The 15607-nt window shown below is 68.5% G+C and overlaps 1 protein-coding gene across 5 annotated transcripts in view; it reads left to right on the top strand.

The window, feature by feature from the left end:
- The first annotated feature begins 251 nt into the window (after positions 1–251).
- RXRA (retinoid X receptor alpha) overlaps positions 252–15607 on the top strand; it is an 89268-nt gene continuing 73912 nt past the window's right edge. Inside the window, exon 1 of one of the 5 annotated variants that reach the window (XM_068988147.1) lies at positions 252–318. In XM_068988147.1, coding sequence (XP_068844248.1) covers positions 291–318 — 28 coding nt within the window. In that variant the 5' untranslated portion in view covers positions 252–290. Of the gene's footprint in view, positions 319–9115; positions 9207–9360; positions 9436–15607 lie in introns of those variants that run through there. The other 4 variants (XM_068988115.1, XM_068988108.1, XM_068988139.1 and 1 more) reach the window with 4 other exon arrangements.

Here is a 15607-nt window from a genome sequence, read left to right as displayed (position 1 = left end):
CGGGTGGCGGCGCTGCGCCGAGTCCGCGCCCGTCGCGGGCCCCCCGCCGCCCCCCCGCCGGCGCCGCCGCGGTCGGAGCGGGGCGCGGGCGCGCGCGGCGGGGGCGCGGGCGGGCGGGCGCGCGCGCGCGGCGGGGGCGCGCGGCACAAGTAGTTTACATTGTTGGGCGACTTTTGCAACAACTCGCCGCGCCGCGGCCTCCGCGCGCCGCCGCCGCCGCCGCCGCCGCCGGCTCCCGCCGCCCGGGCCCGGCCGGCCGCGCCGGGGGCCGCCGCGAGGTCGCCGCAGACATGGACACCAAACATTTCCTGCCGCTCGGTGAGTGATCGCGGGCGGCGGCGGGGCGCGTCCCCGGCGCGCGCGGGGGCCCCCGGCCCGCCCCGCCCGGCCCCGCGCCCCCCGACCGGCCCGCGCGGAGTTGGGGCGCGGGGCCGCGAGCGGGTGGGCCGGGCAACTTTTCCCCGGGCCGGCTGGGCGCGGAGCGGGCGAGGGCGGCGGGCAGCTCGCGGGCCGCGGCGGGCCGCCGACTTGGAGCGGGCAGCGGGAGGGCAGCGGGGCCGGAGGGGCGGCCGGTCGGCTGGACCGGGGCGCGGGGGACGGGGACTCCCGGCCCCGCCCGGCGGCAGCTGGCGCCCCCCGCCCGGGCGCCCAGCTCCAGCGGGGCGGCGCAACTTGTGCGCTCCCAGCCTCCGGGCCGCCCTGGCATCGGGACGGCCTCTGCGCCGCCGCCCGGGCTGCGGAGTCCAGCAGGCCGCCGGCCCTGGAACGCTCGGGACCCCTCCTCCCCCAGAGCCGCCCGGGCGCCAGTGGGCAGGGTCGCCGAAGGGCCTTGAGACCGGGACCATCAAACCCGGGGAGGCCCCTTCCAGAAACGGGGACCCTCACTCTGGCGCACGCGAGTGTTCTCCTGGCGTTCCCTGGAGCTGGCCCTGCACTTGGGGTGGACACCGTGGAGGATCGGAGGGCCGGCTTTCCCGTCCTCCCGCTGCCATCGCGCCCAGTGGCTCCCTTGCCCTGGACCGCTCTCCAGCTCCAGGTCTGGCCCCACAAAGGAGGCGGGGGCATGGCCAGGTGCCCCCAGCCCGCTGTCTTCCCGCGGGTTTGGGAACCAGTGAGAGGCAGGGGAGGGGGAGGGGATGGGGAGACTTTATAAATGAGCCCGGGAAGGATATTAATTTGGCGGTGGGGCCGGCAGCCGGGCTGTCAGGCTGGGTGAAGGATTTGTGCTGAATGGGAATTAAAACAGCTGATTATGAATGGAGCCCATGGCTCACTGCCGCTCCCGCCCGCCCACCCCCCTCGCAGCCTGGGGTGCAGTTTGGCCACCCGCTTGGCCGCCAGAACGTGGTGCAGCTGCGGGGACGCGTGTTGAGATGGGGAGGTGGAGGGGAGCCGCGTGAAGCCGGCCCGGCTTCCTGGGATGGCTGGGTGAGGGTCAGTGCTCCTGGCAGGCGCGCAGAGGGGCGTGTGACATGGTGACCGGGGTGGGCTTCCAAGTTCGCCAGGTCCAAGAAGACTCCTTCTGTGACCCTGCACGGTCCAGACCTCCGCAGGCGCCAGGCTGGGCGCTCTCCTTCCTCCTCAGAGCCTCCAGGGCGGGCACGCACGTCCATTTTGCAGATGAGAAAACTGGTTAAGGCCAGTGGCTACAAAGGGATGGTTTGGGGTTTGAAGCCCCAGCCTGGTGGTGCCTGTGTGTACGGACTGAAAGCTGAGTTGATTGTGACTCGCTGCTGCTGGGCCTGGCTGCCTGGGGTGGGTGGGGGGGCTGTGTAGGCCAACAACCTCTCCTGTCGCCTATTAAAGTCTTACACATATGTGTACACACACACAGAGGCGCCCCCGGGACAGGAACGCTCAACTCTGTCTTTGCTCTTCTCCCGGGCCCCCCGATGAGGCAGGGCCCTGCCTGGGTGCATGGAGCGGATGGGTCCCCGTCCCTGACATGCTGGCAGGGTTCTAGGAGTGGGCCTGCGGAGGGCCCTGGCCGCAGGCTGGCTGTGCTGGAGACCCCACAGAGAGGAAATTTGTGTCCCAGGAACCTGGACGGGTGTCAGGTTCCCCCCAGCCCTCCCGCCGCGGCAAGGAGGCTGGGGGGGCTTCTGTCTGACCCGGCCTGCGGCCTCCCAGGCAGCCCATGCCCCAGGCTTGAGCGGACAGCCCTGGGCCCTGATTACACTTTATTTTTTTTCTAAGCTTGTGACCAGCTCTGAAGTCCAGTGGAGTTAAGGTCCATTTAAGCGGCTACTTGCCTAAGCCCTTCTGTCAACACGGCCTAATCCCTTGTGGGGGGTGAGTGTCGGAAGGCCTGGCCTGTCCAGGCGTGGCTGGCTGCCCAGGGCAGACCTGGAGCAGTTGGGCAGGCGGCATTGCCCCTTAACGGTTGTCCGTCCACTTTCGGGGCCTTGGGCAGAGGGCCTGTTCCTTCCAGCACCCACTGCCTGGGGCGTGGCGGGCCTGGGTCCTTGCCATTACCTGCCCGGGAGTCTCCCAGCTGCCGAGCCTCCGCGTGAGGGCAGGGCAGGGACAAGCCCGAGGTACGGATCTGGGCCCAAGCACTTGTCCACGGCAGCCCCTGCTGCCCACGGCTGACCAGCGCCTGTGCTGGTTGAGAGAAGGCCTGTGCTGGCACCAGTCTGGCCGGTGGAGCTGCAAGGCTGAGTCTGTGGTCTCGAGGTCTCAGACCCCGGACCCCTGGCTGCTTGTGGCCCATTTGCCTGGGGATGGGTTGGGGGGCAGTAACAGGACGGTAGGTCCACTGATCGCCCTCCGGGCAGCTCTTGGGGACCTGGGAGAACTTGGAGCCCGGATGAGGGGCATCTGGTAACATCAGAGCCCTCGGGACCCAAAATAGAGCACATTCTCGGGCCTCCCGAAATAACAGGGTCACGTGACTCTGCGGAGGCCGGGCTTGGAGGCCGGCCTGCCGAGGCAGTCCCGTCTTGGCCTGGGCCCTAGGACTGTTGGGGTGTTTGTTTTGGTAAACTCCGGAGGGGGCTCTGTGTGTTTTGGGGGAAGTGTCAGGGTGAGAAAAACGGCCCTCGGATGGGCTTGGCTGTGGCCGTGGCTGTTGCCTTGCCGGCCTGGACTCGGATGTCTGTCCGCTGCGCCTGGGCCCAGTGTGTAGCCCTGACCCACTCTGCCTGGACGTGGTGGGACATGCTGGGGACTCTCGGAAAGGGCCACGGGGGCCGGCCGGGCGGCTCTGAGCTGGGGCTTGGCAGAGCTGAACGGGCAGCCGTGCGCACACCGGGGCGGCCGCTGGGGGCCGGCTCCAGCTCTACCAGCTCGTCCAGCTGTGCCTGTCCTTCAGGGCCTGCCGGGATTTGCACCTCCTCCAGGAGGCCCTCTGCCTGCCCTCCCTGGCCTCCCCCACTCTGGCCCCTGCCCCCGTGTGGCTCTTGGGGCGGGTTTCCGGTGGTGGTCCTGTCTGTCGTCCTGGGAGAGGAGGCCCCGGGGGCTGGTTGTGGAATTATTGTGCGTGCAGAATGGGGCGGGTGTGTGTGGCATCCGGCATCAGGACGGGGCCCTCGGTGAGTCGGGGTGGGGCAGACTCGGGGGGTGGTGTGTATGTGTGTGGGGGCAAAAGCCCCGAAGGCCCGCTGGAGCCTGTGGACGCCATCTGCAGCCTCCCACCTGCCCGGCACTCCTGGGCTCTTTCCGCAGCTGGCCTGTTTCCGCAGCGGGTGCTGGTCTCGAGCTTGGTGTGTCCCGTAGGAGCAGAGGGCTCCCGGGCTTGACTCAGCTGCGTGCACAGGACAGGGCAGAGGCCGTGAGCTGGCCCAGGACCAGACCTGACCCTCCTTCTCTCTTCTGCCCGTTCCTGGTTCTGTCAGAGTTGATGGCAGCTGGCCCTGGTGGCCAGGGGCTTGAGGTGTCCGGCCTATCGGTCTGTTCCCACGGGAGCCGGCCACTGGCAGGGTCGGGTACGGGCAGGGGTCTGACCCCTCGAGGGCCCTGGTGGCTGGTGGGGCTGGTGTCCACCGGTGGGTGCCCTTCGAGCCCTTTGCCCTGGCGTGCGCCGTGCAGGCCTGTGTCCTGGACGCTGTGGAAGGTCAGGGGGCAGGGCCAGGCCCTCCCCTCTCCCAACCTGCCCTGCCCCCGCCGGGACAGCTCTGTATTTGCTCTCCCGCCCTCGTCTCCTCCGCAGGCCCCTCTGTCCCTTGCTCCCCCACCTGCACCCTCTTGAGTGACCCGGTGTACCCTGGGGACCCTGGAGCTGCCCCTTCCTGGGGGGCTGGTGGCCAGGCCTCTGGGGACCGGGTCCCCCGTCCTTGCTGCCTGTGTGTGTGTGTCCTGCCCGCTGGCCTGTCAGAGCCTCAGTTGTTCATCTGTAAAATGGACGCGCGCACGGCCCTTGCTGGGCGCAGGGGAAGGCAGTCGATTGTGTCTCCCTGACGGCCTCCTTCAGAGGTGCGGCCCGTGGTCGAGCCTCCCTGTGTCCCCTGTCTGGGTCGGTGGCGGGGGTGGGGGGGGCCAGGTGTCCAGTGATGGAGCAAAACAGGACCGTGAGGCAGAGGCGTAGCTGCTGCTGTGGCAGCTGCGCGGCAGGCATGGGAAAGAGAGCGGCCCCGCCCGTGCTCCACGCTCCTAGCACCGGAGGCGCCTGGTCTGGGCTCCCCAGCCCCTGGGAGGGGGTGGGCGAGGGCCTGACTTGCACGCCCACCTAGAGCCTGGGGTGGGATGTTCGAGCAGTCGTGCCCCAGCGCCTCGCAGACTGGGAAATTGTACCCTAGAGTTACGGAGCAATTGTCTAGCTCAGCAGCAGAACGAGCGTGAAATGGAGCAGAAAGCAGCTAAATAAAATTGGCCCGGGCCGACGCAGGGGAGAGTGGGGACACGCGCGCGCCGTGCCCTGTGTGCCACGCTCCGGCCGCCCAGCCGGCCCGCCCGCCGCCGGCTGTCCCGCGTCCCTCCGTCTGTGTGTCCCTGCGTCCCCGAGACCCGCGTCCCCGAGCGAGGGGGGCCGGTGAGCCTGGCGCCCGTTCAGGGCCCCCTTTCATCCGTAGCCCCCATCTGTCCCGTGTCTCTGAATGCCCCATGACACGTCCAGGGCCCTGTGCTGCCCGCCTGAGACACAGTGGTGCCATCCCCTGGGTGCCTGGTGTGTCCCTGGGCCTGGGTTTCTAGCCCCGTGATGTCCTCTCGGGGACGGGCCCGTAGAGCTGTGGGGGCTGTCGGGCTGGACTCGCCTCTGGGCGGTTCTGCCTGCCTTTTCTCAGCTCCGGTTGGGCCCCGTGTCCTGGGACGGGCCCCGACCGCCTGATCCTCAGGGGGCATCTTCAGAAACCACCTGCCTGGCGGGCCCTGCATCTGTGCCCTGTCCTGCCTCCGCGGGAGCCCTGTTAGGTGTCCCGGGCCCTCGGGTGAGCGTTCTCTTCTGGGAGAGCTGATGGGGCTTGAAGCTTCACTACCCTCGTTCTCTCCTGTTTACCCTGGAAGGTCCTCCTCCCTGGTCGTCCCTCGCGAGGGGTAGGGCCAGAGCCGAGGGTGGAGAAACACGGGTTGGGTCACAGCTTGAGGCCTGGGGTCCCCGCCCTCACCCCCCAGGGCAGAGCTGTCTGCACAAATCCCTCAGGGCCCGGGTGGGTGCTGGGGGTGGGCAGCCACACCTGGTCCCCAGGGCAGGGCGGGGCCTTGCTTATCATTGTGTTCCCCACCCCCAACACACGCACGCACGTGCTCGTGACTGCACGCCCCACGTGTGCGTGCACACAGGTGCAGAGGCGTGCACATATCTGCATATACGAACAGCTGCACGCACGTGCGCACATGCGTACACTCTGCCGCGAGGGTGTGCACGCACACACACGCAGGCCTGGCCTTCCCAGCCGGTTCCAGCACAGTCCCCACGAGGTCTTCCTTAGAAGGACTCGGGCCTGCTGGCTGGCCCTGGTCCACTCAGCACCCGGGGAGCACCTGCCCGGTGCTGGCCGGGCCCCGCCGACCCGCAGAGCTGGGCGTGAGCGGCGGGGGTGGCCAGGCTTCCTGCTGGAGCCGGTTCTGGTGCGGACTCTGGCAGAGAGGCGGGCTTGCAACAGGTGTGGGGGAGGGCCCTCCGGAGCAGGGTCAGCTGAGACCAGCGCCCCGAGGCCTGGCCCCCGGGCCTGCGTGGCCTAAGTTGGGAGAGGCATTACTGCGTGAGCGGCGGCTGGTCGACACTGGGATAGGGAGGGGCCCCGAGGCCATGGCGGATTGGGGTTAGGCCGCCAGCTCTGTGCAGAGGGTGAGCTGGCAGCAGGCAGGGGCTGGAGGGGAGAGGGTCCTGGGTGGGCTTGGAGCCCGACCTGGCCGGTGCCCCTGTGAGTGGGCCCGAGCCTGGGCTGGGGGTGGGGACCCCGCGTGGCTTCCTGGGGGCTCAGGCTGGGCCCTTGGGCTGGAGTTAGCTGTGCCTTCCTTGCACAGGGGGCCGGGAGAGGACCCAGCCCCTCATGCGGGCTCATCCGGTCTGCATGGTGTCTGGCCGGGCCTTAGTTTCCCTGGCCGGGCGCGGGGCACGGGGCTGCTGTGTCGGGTCCTCGTGGAGGCTGTGCTGAGTCTGGAGCCTCTGGCTCAGAGCGGAGGGGATGGAGAGGGGAGCGAGCTGGGCCTGGGCCAGCCGCGTGTAAATCCTGCAGCGGCCCCGGATCCGCCCCCGTGGAGTTCAAAGCTGGCCCCGGGTGTGGCTGTGGGGCTGTAATGAGGTTACTGATTCAACCGGCTTCCTGGTGCTGCCGCGCAGCGCGGAGGGAGGCCGGGAGCTCCGGGACGGGTCTAAGTGGCCCGTAATTGACCAATTTAGCTTAAGTGTCCGCGCTGGCCCTGGGCAGGGGTCAGGTGGGGACAGCCCAGGTGGCCGGAGTTGCTGCGCTCATGGGCCCCTGACGGACGGCTGCCTTCTGCCCCGCCCTTGGGAGCGGGCACCAGTTGGGCAGTTGGCCCCGAGCCCCCACCTGGGGGTCCCTGTCGCAGTCCCCTCCGTGCCTGTCTGCGGGCCCGCGTCCTCCAGAAGCTGCGTGCTGTCCCCGGCCAGCTCGTGTGTGTGTGTGTGTGTGTGCAGGATGTGGGGCGGCGGGCGCTGGGACGGGGTGCTGGGCTTGGATGTGGGTGACAGCGTTGCCTTGGAGAAACAGTGGAGGGCCGGCCGGGGAGCACGCACGGCCCCGCGCCATCCAGGAATGCGCCGGGGGTTGAGGAGTGGGGTGGAGGTCACCAGCAGCTGCGGTCACGGCAGCTCACCCTGCACCATGGAGGGTGCGCCCAGGGCCTTGTCCAGGGGCCGGTGGGCCAGCCTGGGCCCCGCTCTCCGGAGAATCTCGGCCTCTGGTCCAGAGCACCCACCTTGCTGGCTGTTTGGCCCTGAGAGGCCAGGCCAGGTGTTGGGGGCACCGGGCAGTGGTGGATGGTGGTGACCTGGCTGAACCGTCCCCCTCAAGTGGACAGGCCCCATGGTCCACGTTTTGGGGATGGGGCTTTCAGACTTGGGGAGCTTCAGGGTTGTGCTCAAGGTGTCCTGGCTGATGAGGGCCCAGAAGAAGGTCAATGCTGGGATCCGAGCAGTGGTGGGCCTCCTTCTTGGAGACACGCCTGCTGTGTACCCCCGTGCCCCAGCTTTGTCTGGAGCGGCTTTGGGGTGCCCTCAGCAGAGGCTGTCGCTTTCTGGAGACGCCTGGCTGAGCTCTTGGGGGACAGGAGAGCTCGTGTCCCGCGGGGCTGCAGCCCAGGCCAGGTGGACAGTCCAGTTTGCTCTCTGGCCAGCTCGCTGCGCGTCCGGGCAGATCCCGTCTCCCCTGCCGTGGTTTCCCTGGGGCCCTCTGCCTGCTGGAAGTGTCGGCCTCTCGCCCTTGGCCTCCTTCCCCTGAGCTCGGGACCCTCAGCTCCCTGCTGAGGGGGCAGGCCCGGGGCTATGGGAGCTGGGAAGTCGGCTGAGGGTTGGCCGGACGGTCGGTCCCGGTGGGCCCGGCTGCCCAGCTCTGGTCCTCACCTGGGGTGTTCTGGTGAGGCGGTTTGGGGTGAGCAGCGTGAGGGGGACTCGAGCGTTGCAGATGGAGGTTGGGCGGGGCCTGCGGGTGCTGTCGTGCCTGCCACCCCCCGAGGCCAGTTCGTGCCCTGTCCCCTGGGATTCTCCGTGGGGCCCCCCATTGCCGCGGCGCAGCCCTCAGGCCTCTGCTCAGGATCCTGTGACCCTCACCCCGTTCCCCTGCACTCAGCGCTGCTCACTCTGCTTTCTGGCTTTCTCGTGTTCGGAGCTGGTCAGTGAGAACAAGTGTCAGCTCTGAGCAGGGAGGCTGTGTGTCCCTGGGCTGGCCAGTCACCTTTCCGGGTCTCAGTTGCCTCACCTCTCACTGCCTGGGGAAGTCAGGGAGGCTGCCAAGAGGAGGTGATGCTGTTCGGCTTTAAGGGATGAGCTAGAGTTTGCTGGGTGGGTGATGGGTCAGGACCACCCCGGCAGGTTTCAGAATTGCTGGGAGGGTGAGGGGTCTCAGAAGGACCCAGCGGCACAGCCGGGCCCCTGGCTGGGTGGCCCGTCTGCTGGTGAGGCGCCAAGTGAGCATGGGGGCGTGGTCAGCTGCTCTAGGAATAATTAACCTTGGGAGGAGGGGAGGCCAGGAGTGGGCCTGGCCGGCACCTGGCGGCAGGCAGCCCCTCTGGGCCTGTTCCTGCTGACCTGACGTCCCCTCTGCTGCCTGGGCCTGGGACGTGCTGGTCTGGAACGTGACCACGCTGGCCCTCCTCCTCGTGAGCTTACACCAGCTCCAGCTCCTGGGGAAGGGGGCGGCCGGACCCGGGCCCCCTCCGCGTGGAGCAGCTGGGGGTCCTTTCCTCTGTTGCCTGTCTGCCCCCCCATCCCTGGTCCATCGCCAAGGTTAGCCCGCCCCCGCGGCGGAGCCTCCTGCCGTGGTGCTGGTCTGCCTGACGGCTTCTCACTTACCCCCTCCTCGCCTGGATTGAGGAAAAACAGCTCTGATTGGGGCCAGAGTCCACGGGAGGTGGCAGAGCCGCCCCTGCCCCACCCCTGCTCCCGGACTCTCTGCCTAGGATCAAGGTCGGGGGCGGGGGGTGGGAAGGCAGGAGGTGGGGGCCTTGGACACCGAGTGCCAGGCCACTCTGGGCTCAGAGGGACGCTGGGTGGGCCACGACCTTCCAGGGTCCAGCTGGAGGGTCTCGGATGTGGGGAGGGGAGCCAGGGCCTCCCCGCTTCCCTTGTCCGTCTCCCTGGACACGAGGTGGGTGCCAGCGACGGCCAGGGGGCTGCTCAGAGCTCCCTGGCCTGCCCGCCCCGGCCCCGCCGCGTGAACTCTGTGACTTGGAGCGTGTTGCTTCCTCCCTGTTTATCTCGGCTTCCTCATTCGTGAAATGGAAGGAAGGATGTCGGGCCGCGTTGGAGGTGGAAGTGCTGCTCCCCGCCGGGACCCTTGGCCGAGACTGCCAGTCGGGCGGGCTCTTGCTCCCGAGGTGGGGGGACCCCGAGACCTTGGTGGGCTTGGCTGGAGGCCTCGTTTGCTAACGGCAGAGCGGCAGGCGCTGCTGCGGCCTCGGAAAGTGTTTGTGGGCTGAGTTAGTGTTTTCCGAAAACCCATCTGCCTGCTCCCTCCACTTGAGACTCAGAGTCCTCGTCACTGAATGCGCCCTCTGGGGGTCCGTCCCGACTCCCATGGGAGGGGAGTCCTGCTGTGTGTGTCTGTCTACCCCGGGGCCGATTCCTGGGCGTGGAGCAGCTGCCGAGGGAGCCTGAGGCCAGGGCCGGGCGGTGTGTGTTCCTGTCCCCCACGTCCGCTCTGAGTGCCGCAGAGGCCGCCGCCTCCCATTGCTGGACAGAACCCGGGTTTCCCTTGGACCCAGTGCCCGGATGCAGCGTGGGGGGCCCTCAGCCCCAGGCGATGCCCTGTTGAGACCTCGTTCCTTCCTCTGCAGCTGAGGCTGTCTTGTTGAAACCTGGCCGGGGGGGGCGAGAGGTCCAGAACTAGCCTCGCTCCTGCCTGCCGCCGTCTGTCCGTCCCTCCGTGAGTTCTGGCTTTGTCTGCAGACGCTTGGCTCCTGCTGGTCGCGGGCGTGGCAGGGGCTGTGTGAGCCCAGCCCCCGGGCTGGTGAGAGGTGCTCGGGGTCCGAGGGGCTGGGTGGATCCCAGCACCATCTGTGTCACTGGAGACCAGAGTCTTCAACCCCGTCTGGGCCTTCTCCGTTAAGTGGGGCTGATAAAGCATGGAAGGAGAGGTCGCTCGTGGTGGACAGGCGTGGTCATGCCTGCCTCTGCTGTCAGGGAGGGGATGGCGTGAGTGGGCTGTGGGAGGACCGCAGGGGGCAGAGGGGGCACAGGAGAAGCATCACCGGTTTGCCCTGGTGTCCCTGGGTTGGGATCTGTAGGTTGGGCCGTGAAGGATGCGTAGGAGTTTGCCTGGGAGAAGCCGGCTTCTGCAGCCCACACGTGCGTGGTGGCTCTGTAGCTGGCGTGCCTGAGGCCTCCCGCCCAGGCTTCGTGCATCTCCTGTGTGGCTGCAGCTGAACCAGCAAGGGAGAAGGGCAGAGATGGAATCAGAGAGCCCAGAGAAGCCTCTGGAACTTTTGTCCCAGGAGGTGGAGCCGTTGGAGGGTCCTGGGCCAGGGAGGGTGGCGTCTGGCCTGTGTGTGAGGAGGGGCCGGTGGGCAGGGCCGGGGGCCTGGTGGCCTAGGGAGAAGCGGTCCAGGGATTTGGCCCCGAGCGTAGGAGGGCCTGGGGCTGCGCCCAGTGAGGACATCATAGCAGGGGTGGGTTTGGGGCATCAGGACTTCGGTGTGGGAGCAGCCTGGCACCTGGCCGCTGCCGCCTGGACCCAGGCAGCTGGGCGGGCTGGAGCTCGCGCCCTGGGCCACCGGTGCGGATGCACGTCCAAGGGGACGGCAGATGCCGCAGGCCAAGCGCACCGCAGAGCCCGGGGTGTCCGAGAGCGTCCGAGGCCTCGCTGGGCCTCCCTCGCAGGCTGGAAGGGTGGGCAGGTGTGTGGGCACGGCCCCCAGCCTGAGCCGGGCTCCCACGGGGCGTTCGGTGCCTGCCGACTTCCTCCCGGCTCTGTGGCTAGCTCGGGGCGCGGGCCTCCTCTGCCCAGGTGCGGTCTGGGTGCAGCACTGCGGGCAGTTCTGGTTCTTGATTGGCCGGCCCCCAGTCCAGGTGCCGCCCCTCTGACCCCGGCTGGCGCCCGTCCCGCTCGCAGTCCCAGGGTCACGGGGCAAGGTCACACCTCCCAGGCCCTCGCTGGCTGTGGTCCTTGGGAGGCAGGCCGGGTCCCGTGTGTGTCTCCGTCGCCCTGCCCGCAGCTCATTGCTGCGAGCTGCCTGCTTCTGGACAGTCCCTGTGTCTCCCCTTCGGGCAGCGGAGCACTCTTGCAGCCGGCTGACGGGGATGGAATGGCTCTCGTGGCCACGCTGGTCCTGGAAGGCGCTGATAAGCTACGAGTCATTATCACGGGGGCAGCCAGGGAGCCCCAGGCCCCTGGGCCCGGACAGGGGGCAGACAGATCGTGGCCTTGGGGGAGTGAGTGGGCCTCACAGGGAGACCCTCCGGGGTTCTGGAGGTGGCCTGCCTGGGCCTCCCTCCCCCACTGACCCTCGGCCCCTCCTGGTGCAGGCCCAGCACACACGTGTGTGCACGGTGCACCCCTCCCTGCTGTCACTGCCGTCGCGTCCCAGCCATCTGGACACCCTGCTCGGAGCCTGGTGGCCCTCGGCTCACATGCCCGTGTTGGGTGGGTCCCTGCTGGCCGTGGGTCCCTTGGACTTGGCCCTCAGGACCTAGAGGCCGGGGGCCCCAGGGTCTGCCCTGTCATCCTCTGTTCCCACTCACAAGACCCCCGCCTTGCGTGCTCTGGCCGGCTCGGGGGTCTGTGAGCCAGAGGCTGCTGGACAGAAAGGCCAGGACTGCGAGTGGCGTGTGTTTGGGCCCCCCTGTCCTCAGCGATCCCCATCCTGCCCAGACCCTCCTTGGGGACGTGGGGCCAGGACCCCGTGGGAGCGCAGAGACGGGGTCCTGTGGTCAGGTTCCGGGGCCAGAGCGCACATGTAAACTTCCGTGTGCCTGAGTGGGTCGCGTGTGCCCACACGGGCATGTCCGGCCTGGAGATGCACCCGCAGTCCTTGCGGGCCTTCAGGGCTGGGAGCCTAGCTGAGCGGCAGGCGTGGGCAGTGCCCGGGGTGTGTGCGGCAAGACCCGGCTGGTCCAAGGGGCAGGGGGCCCGAGGGACAAGCGCGCTGTGCAGGATACTGGGGTTTCTCCTGAGGGCTGGGGGGCGGGGAGGCCCCGACGGGGAGGACTTGGGGAAGGGGGTCTGTGGGCAGATGTATGCTGGAGAAAGACCGCGAGGCTGTGCGGAGGGGGTCTGGGGCCGTGGGTCCTGGTTCAGACCGCCAATGTCACCCCCAGTCGCCCCGGCCAGCCCCCTGGAGCTCCCTCTGGTTCCAGGCCTGGGGGAGGAGTCAGATGAAGGTTAGACCCAGGGGTGGGGGCGGAAGGGACCCCAGGAGGGACGAGGATGCTCTGGAAAGGCCTGCAGTGGGCGGGGGCTCCTCCGCGGCCCCGTCCCGCTTCCCTGGGCGCACTGTGGCGACCACACTCCTGGTCAGCTCCGCTCACCCGCCCTTTCAGCGGGCACCCCGGGTAGGCTCAGACGGTTGACAAGCACCAACCCAGCATGGGAGGGCCTCCCTGGACGAGGTGGGTGGTGGAGGGTTCCCGCCCTGCCAGAGCTGGGGGGTGGTGAGAGGAGGGAGCTCCAGCCCCCTTCTCGTGCCCTCCAGCTGGGCTGTCTTCTCTTCCGAGCGATCCTGCACCCTGGGAGCATGGGCCGGCCTGGAAGCCAGTCACGCACACTTTAGTGCGAGTGAGCCTGACGCCAACGCTGCAGGCGGCGCAGGGAAGGGGGCGTGGAAGACAAGGAAGCGTCGTGCACACGAGGACACGGGTCTGAGCCGCTCGGAGAGCCAGGCCCGCTCCTTATGGTGGTCTGGTTCCCTCATGTCCTGCCTGCCCGCCTTGGACGGAGCGCTCTGCTGGTGGTGAGGGTCCCAGGTGGAGATGTCCGGGCAGAGGGAGACGGTGGGCCGGAGCCGTGGGCGGGGTGGGGAATCTGTGTCCGAGGCCCACAGGGCCTCAGCCCCTCGCCCAGGGTCACCTGGCTGGTCAGCGGCAGTGCTGAGATCTGAACCTGCCTCTGGGGACCCCTCTCGGACCTTTCCTGTGCAGGGCGCAGAGCTGGCCTCCTGGGGGGCTGGAGGCCGGGTGGGGGAGACGCTCCCCGTCCGGGAGGGGCGCAGCGGTGCCGGCCGGGAGATGCCGTGTTTCCTACACAAACAGCCAGGGCTGGCTGGAGCAACTTTATTTTTATTTCCTATTTTTACTTCCCTGTTGGCTCTTTTTAGCAGCCCTGGGTTAGATAGGACCCCGCCCTCCAGTCTCCACCCGGCTTCCTGGCGCAGTCCTGGGGCTTCAGGGAAGCCGAGTGCGTGTGTGCGAGGCCCTGGTTCAGCTGCGTGGTTTGCACGCGCCTGGTGGCGGGGAGCTCGTTTCTCCCCAGGTTGTCCTGTGAGGTGGCCTCTTCCCATCCCTGGGGGCCCGTCGTGGGGAGTGGGTGGTGGCTGTGGGTGTGCCCCCCGGCTTACGAGCCCGTGTCTTGACGCCCTGCCCTGGTTCTCTGCTGGAAGTTGAGGTTGAGGGTGGCCGTGACGGAGGAGGAAGGGTGATCAGCGTCTGCTGGGCGGAGTGGGCTGGGGACACGCAGGTGAACAGCGTGTCTGCCTTGGACCTGGCTGGTCAGGGTGTGCCGAGGGCAGGCCTGGACTTGGCTTCCTGCAGACCGCATCTGCTGGGCCCAGGCCCGACTCACTGAGGGAGCAGCCTGCTGCGGGGTGGTGGGGGCGACGTTGGAGGGTCTGGCTGGCCGAGGTTTTCTGCGATGGGTGTGGGGACGTGGGGACATGGGAACCCCGGGTTGGGGGCTCACCACCCGGCCTGGGGCGAGGGGTCCACGCCTGCCTGCGTGGGTGCAGCTGGGTCTTGCGCTGGCATCTGGCATTTGGTGGTGGGTCCTGGCCTCCCGGGTCGGGCCTGGGTGGGCCTGGGGCTCAGGTGGAGAGCCGGTGGGCTGCCGTCCAGCCCCCGGCCTGTGCCCAGCCTGCTGTACCCCCCGTCTGCGGGTGCGGGCGGGCTCGGACGACCCTTGAGGCCTCTCGGGGTGCGGGTGTGGGGCCACCAGTCCCGAGCACTCTGCACACCAGGAGACCGAGGTGCCCGGGCTGGGTACCCTGCGTCGTGCTGTCCGCCCCAGGCCTTCCATGTGGAGGGGAGAGCGGGACAGGCCACGGCGGCAGGGTTTATCCAGGGCTCGCTGTGGGACTAGCAGGGGCCCGTGGGGTCAGAACGGAAGGCCTGTGTGGTCCTGCCGTTGGGGAGCCGCTGGCCAGGACGAGGACACAGAGGCACGTCCATCTCTCCAGCCCTCCAGTGTCCACGTCAGAGATGGACCAGCAAGTCTGGACGAGACCCCAGTGTACTGTGGGCGCCTGAGGACGCAGGGCGGTGTGGTCAGGAAGGGCTGTGAGAGGGATGGACGGAGGACACTCGGGCCTAGCCCCGTCCTGCTCTGTGCCCAGAGGGCCCCTCTCCATGCCCGCCGCTCCATCTGTTGGCAGTAACGCAGGTGCCAAGCAGCTGGTTGAGCCTGGGTTCACTCCTGCTGAGCCCACTCGTGCCTGAGACCTTCTGCCACTGCGTAGGTGCTGGGTGGGCTTCCTGGGGGGGCTTGGGCAGCAGTGCCCAGACTCAGACCCACCTGGTGGGTCTGGGACTCTGGCCCACGGGCCCGTGGAAGGTCCCCAGGGAGGAACTGGCCGGGCTGCTCCGGCCCACCGTGTGCTGGCTGGCTCAGCTGGTCTCTGTGGTGGCTGCTGCCATGTACGAGGTGGGCTTCCTTCCAGGCCGAGGGATGTGGCTGGCCCCGTCCAGGAGGTGCCCGCTGCTGCTGGCATGTGGTGGCTGCCGAGACCTTGGGGAGTCCCTTCGTCAGAGGCCAGAACACTGAATCCTGTGGCTGAGGCGGGTGGGGGACACCTCCTTGGAGACGACGAGATTTCTATGCACCCCGCCCTGCAGGGGCGCCGTGGGCAGAGGGTGTCTGTCTGGCGGGGCTGCCTTGTCATTGCTGGGAGGAGGGACTCCTCCCCGGAGCCTGGGGAAGCCACGTGCGGGCTGGGTGGCCCAGCGGGGGCAGCCCTCCTGAGCCTCGTCTGGGTGCCCACTCAGCCCTTTGCTGCTGAGTGACCTGGGGCAGTGTGTCCGTCTGAGCCTGGGCTTTGTCCTCTGTGCAGGGGGATGGAGACACTTCCGGGGTGGTCGTGGGGGTGAACCTTCAGTTCTGGGGGCCGCTCTGGCCCTCGGAGTCCTTGTCTTCAGGTTGGGGAGAGGAGTCCTGCCTGTGGTGCCCGGGGGCCTGTGGAGGCCTGCCCCGCAGCACCCGCGGCATCCAGTGGCAGGCCTGGCTGTAGGGGGAGATGTGGGGATTGGCTCCGAGTTTCCCTGGAAGGGGCGGTTGCAGACCCTTCTGGGGCCCAGGAATCCCCCAGGACCAGAAAGGGAGCCCCCTTGCCGGGTGCCGCCTGATGT

The sequence above is a fragment of the Capricornis sumatraensis genome, chromosome 1, assembly GCF_032405125.1.
Source record: "Capricornis sumatraensis isolate serow.1 chromosome 1, serow.2, whole genome shotgun sequence".
NCBI lineage: Eukaryota > Metazoa > Chordata > Mammalia > Artiodactyla > Bovidae > Capricornis > Capricornis sumatraensis.
This window is presented reverse-complemented; position numbering and strand designations above follow the sequence as displayed.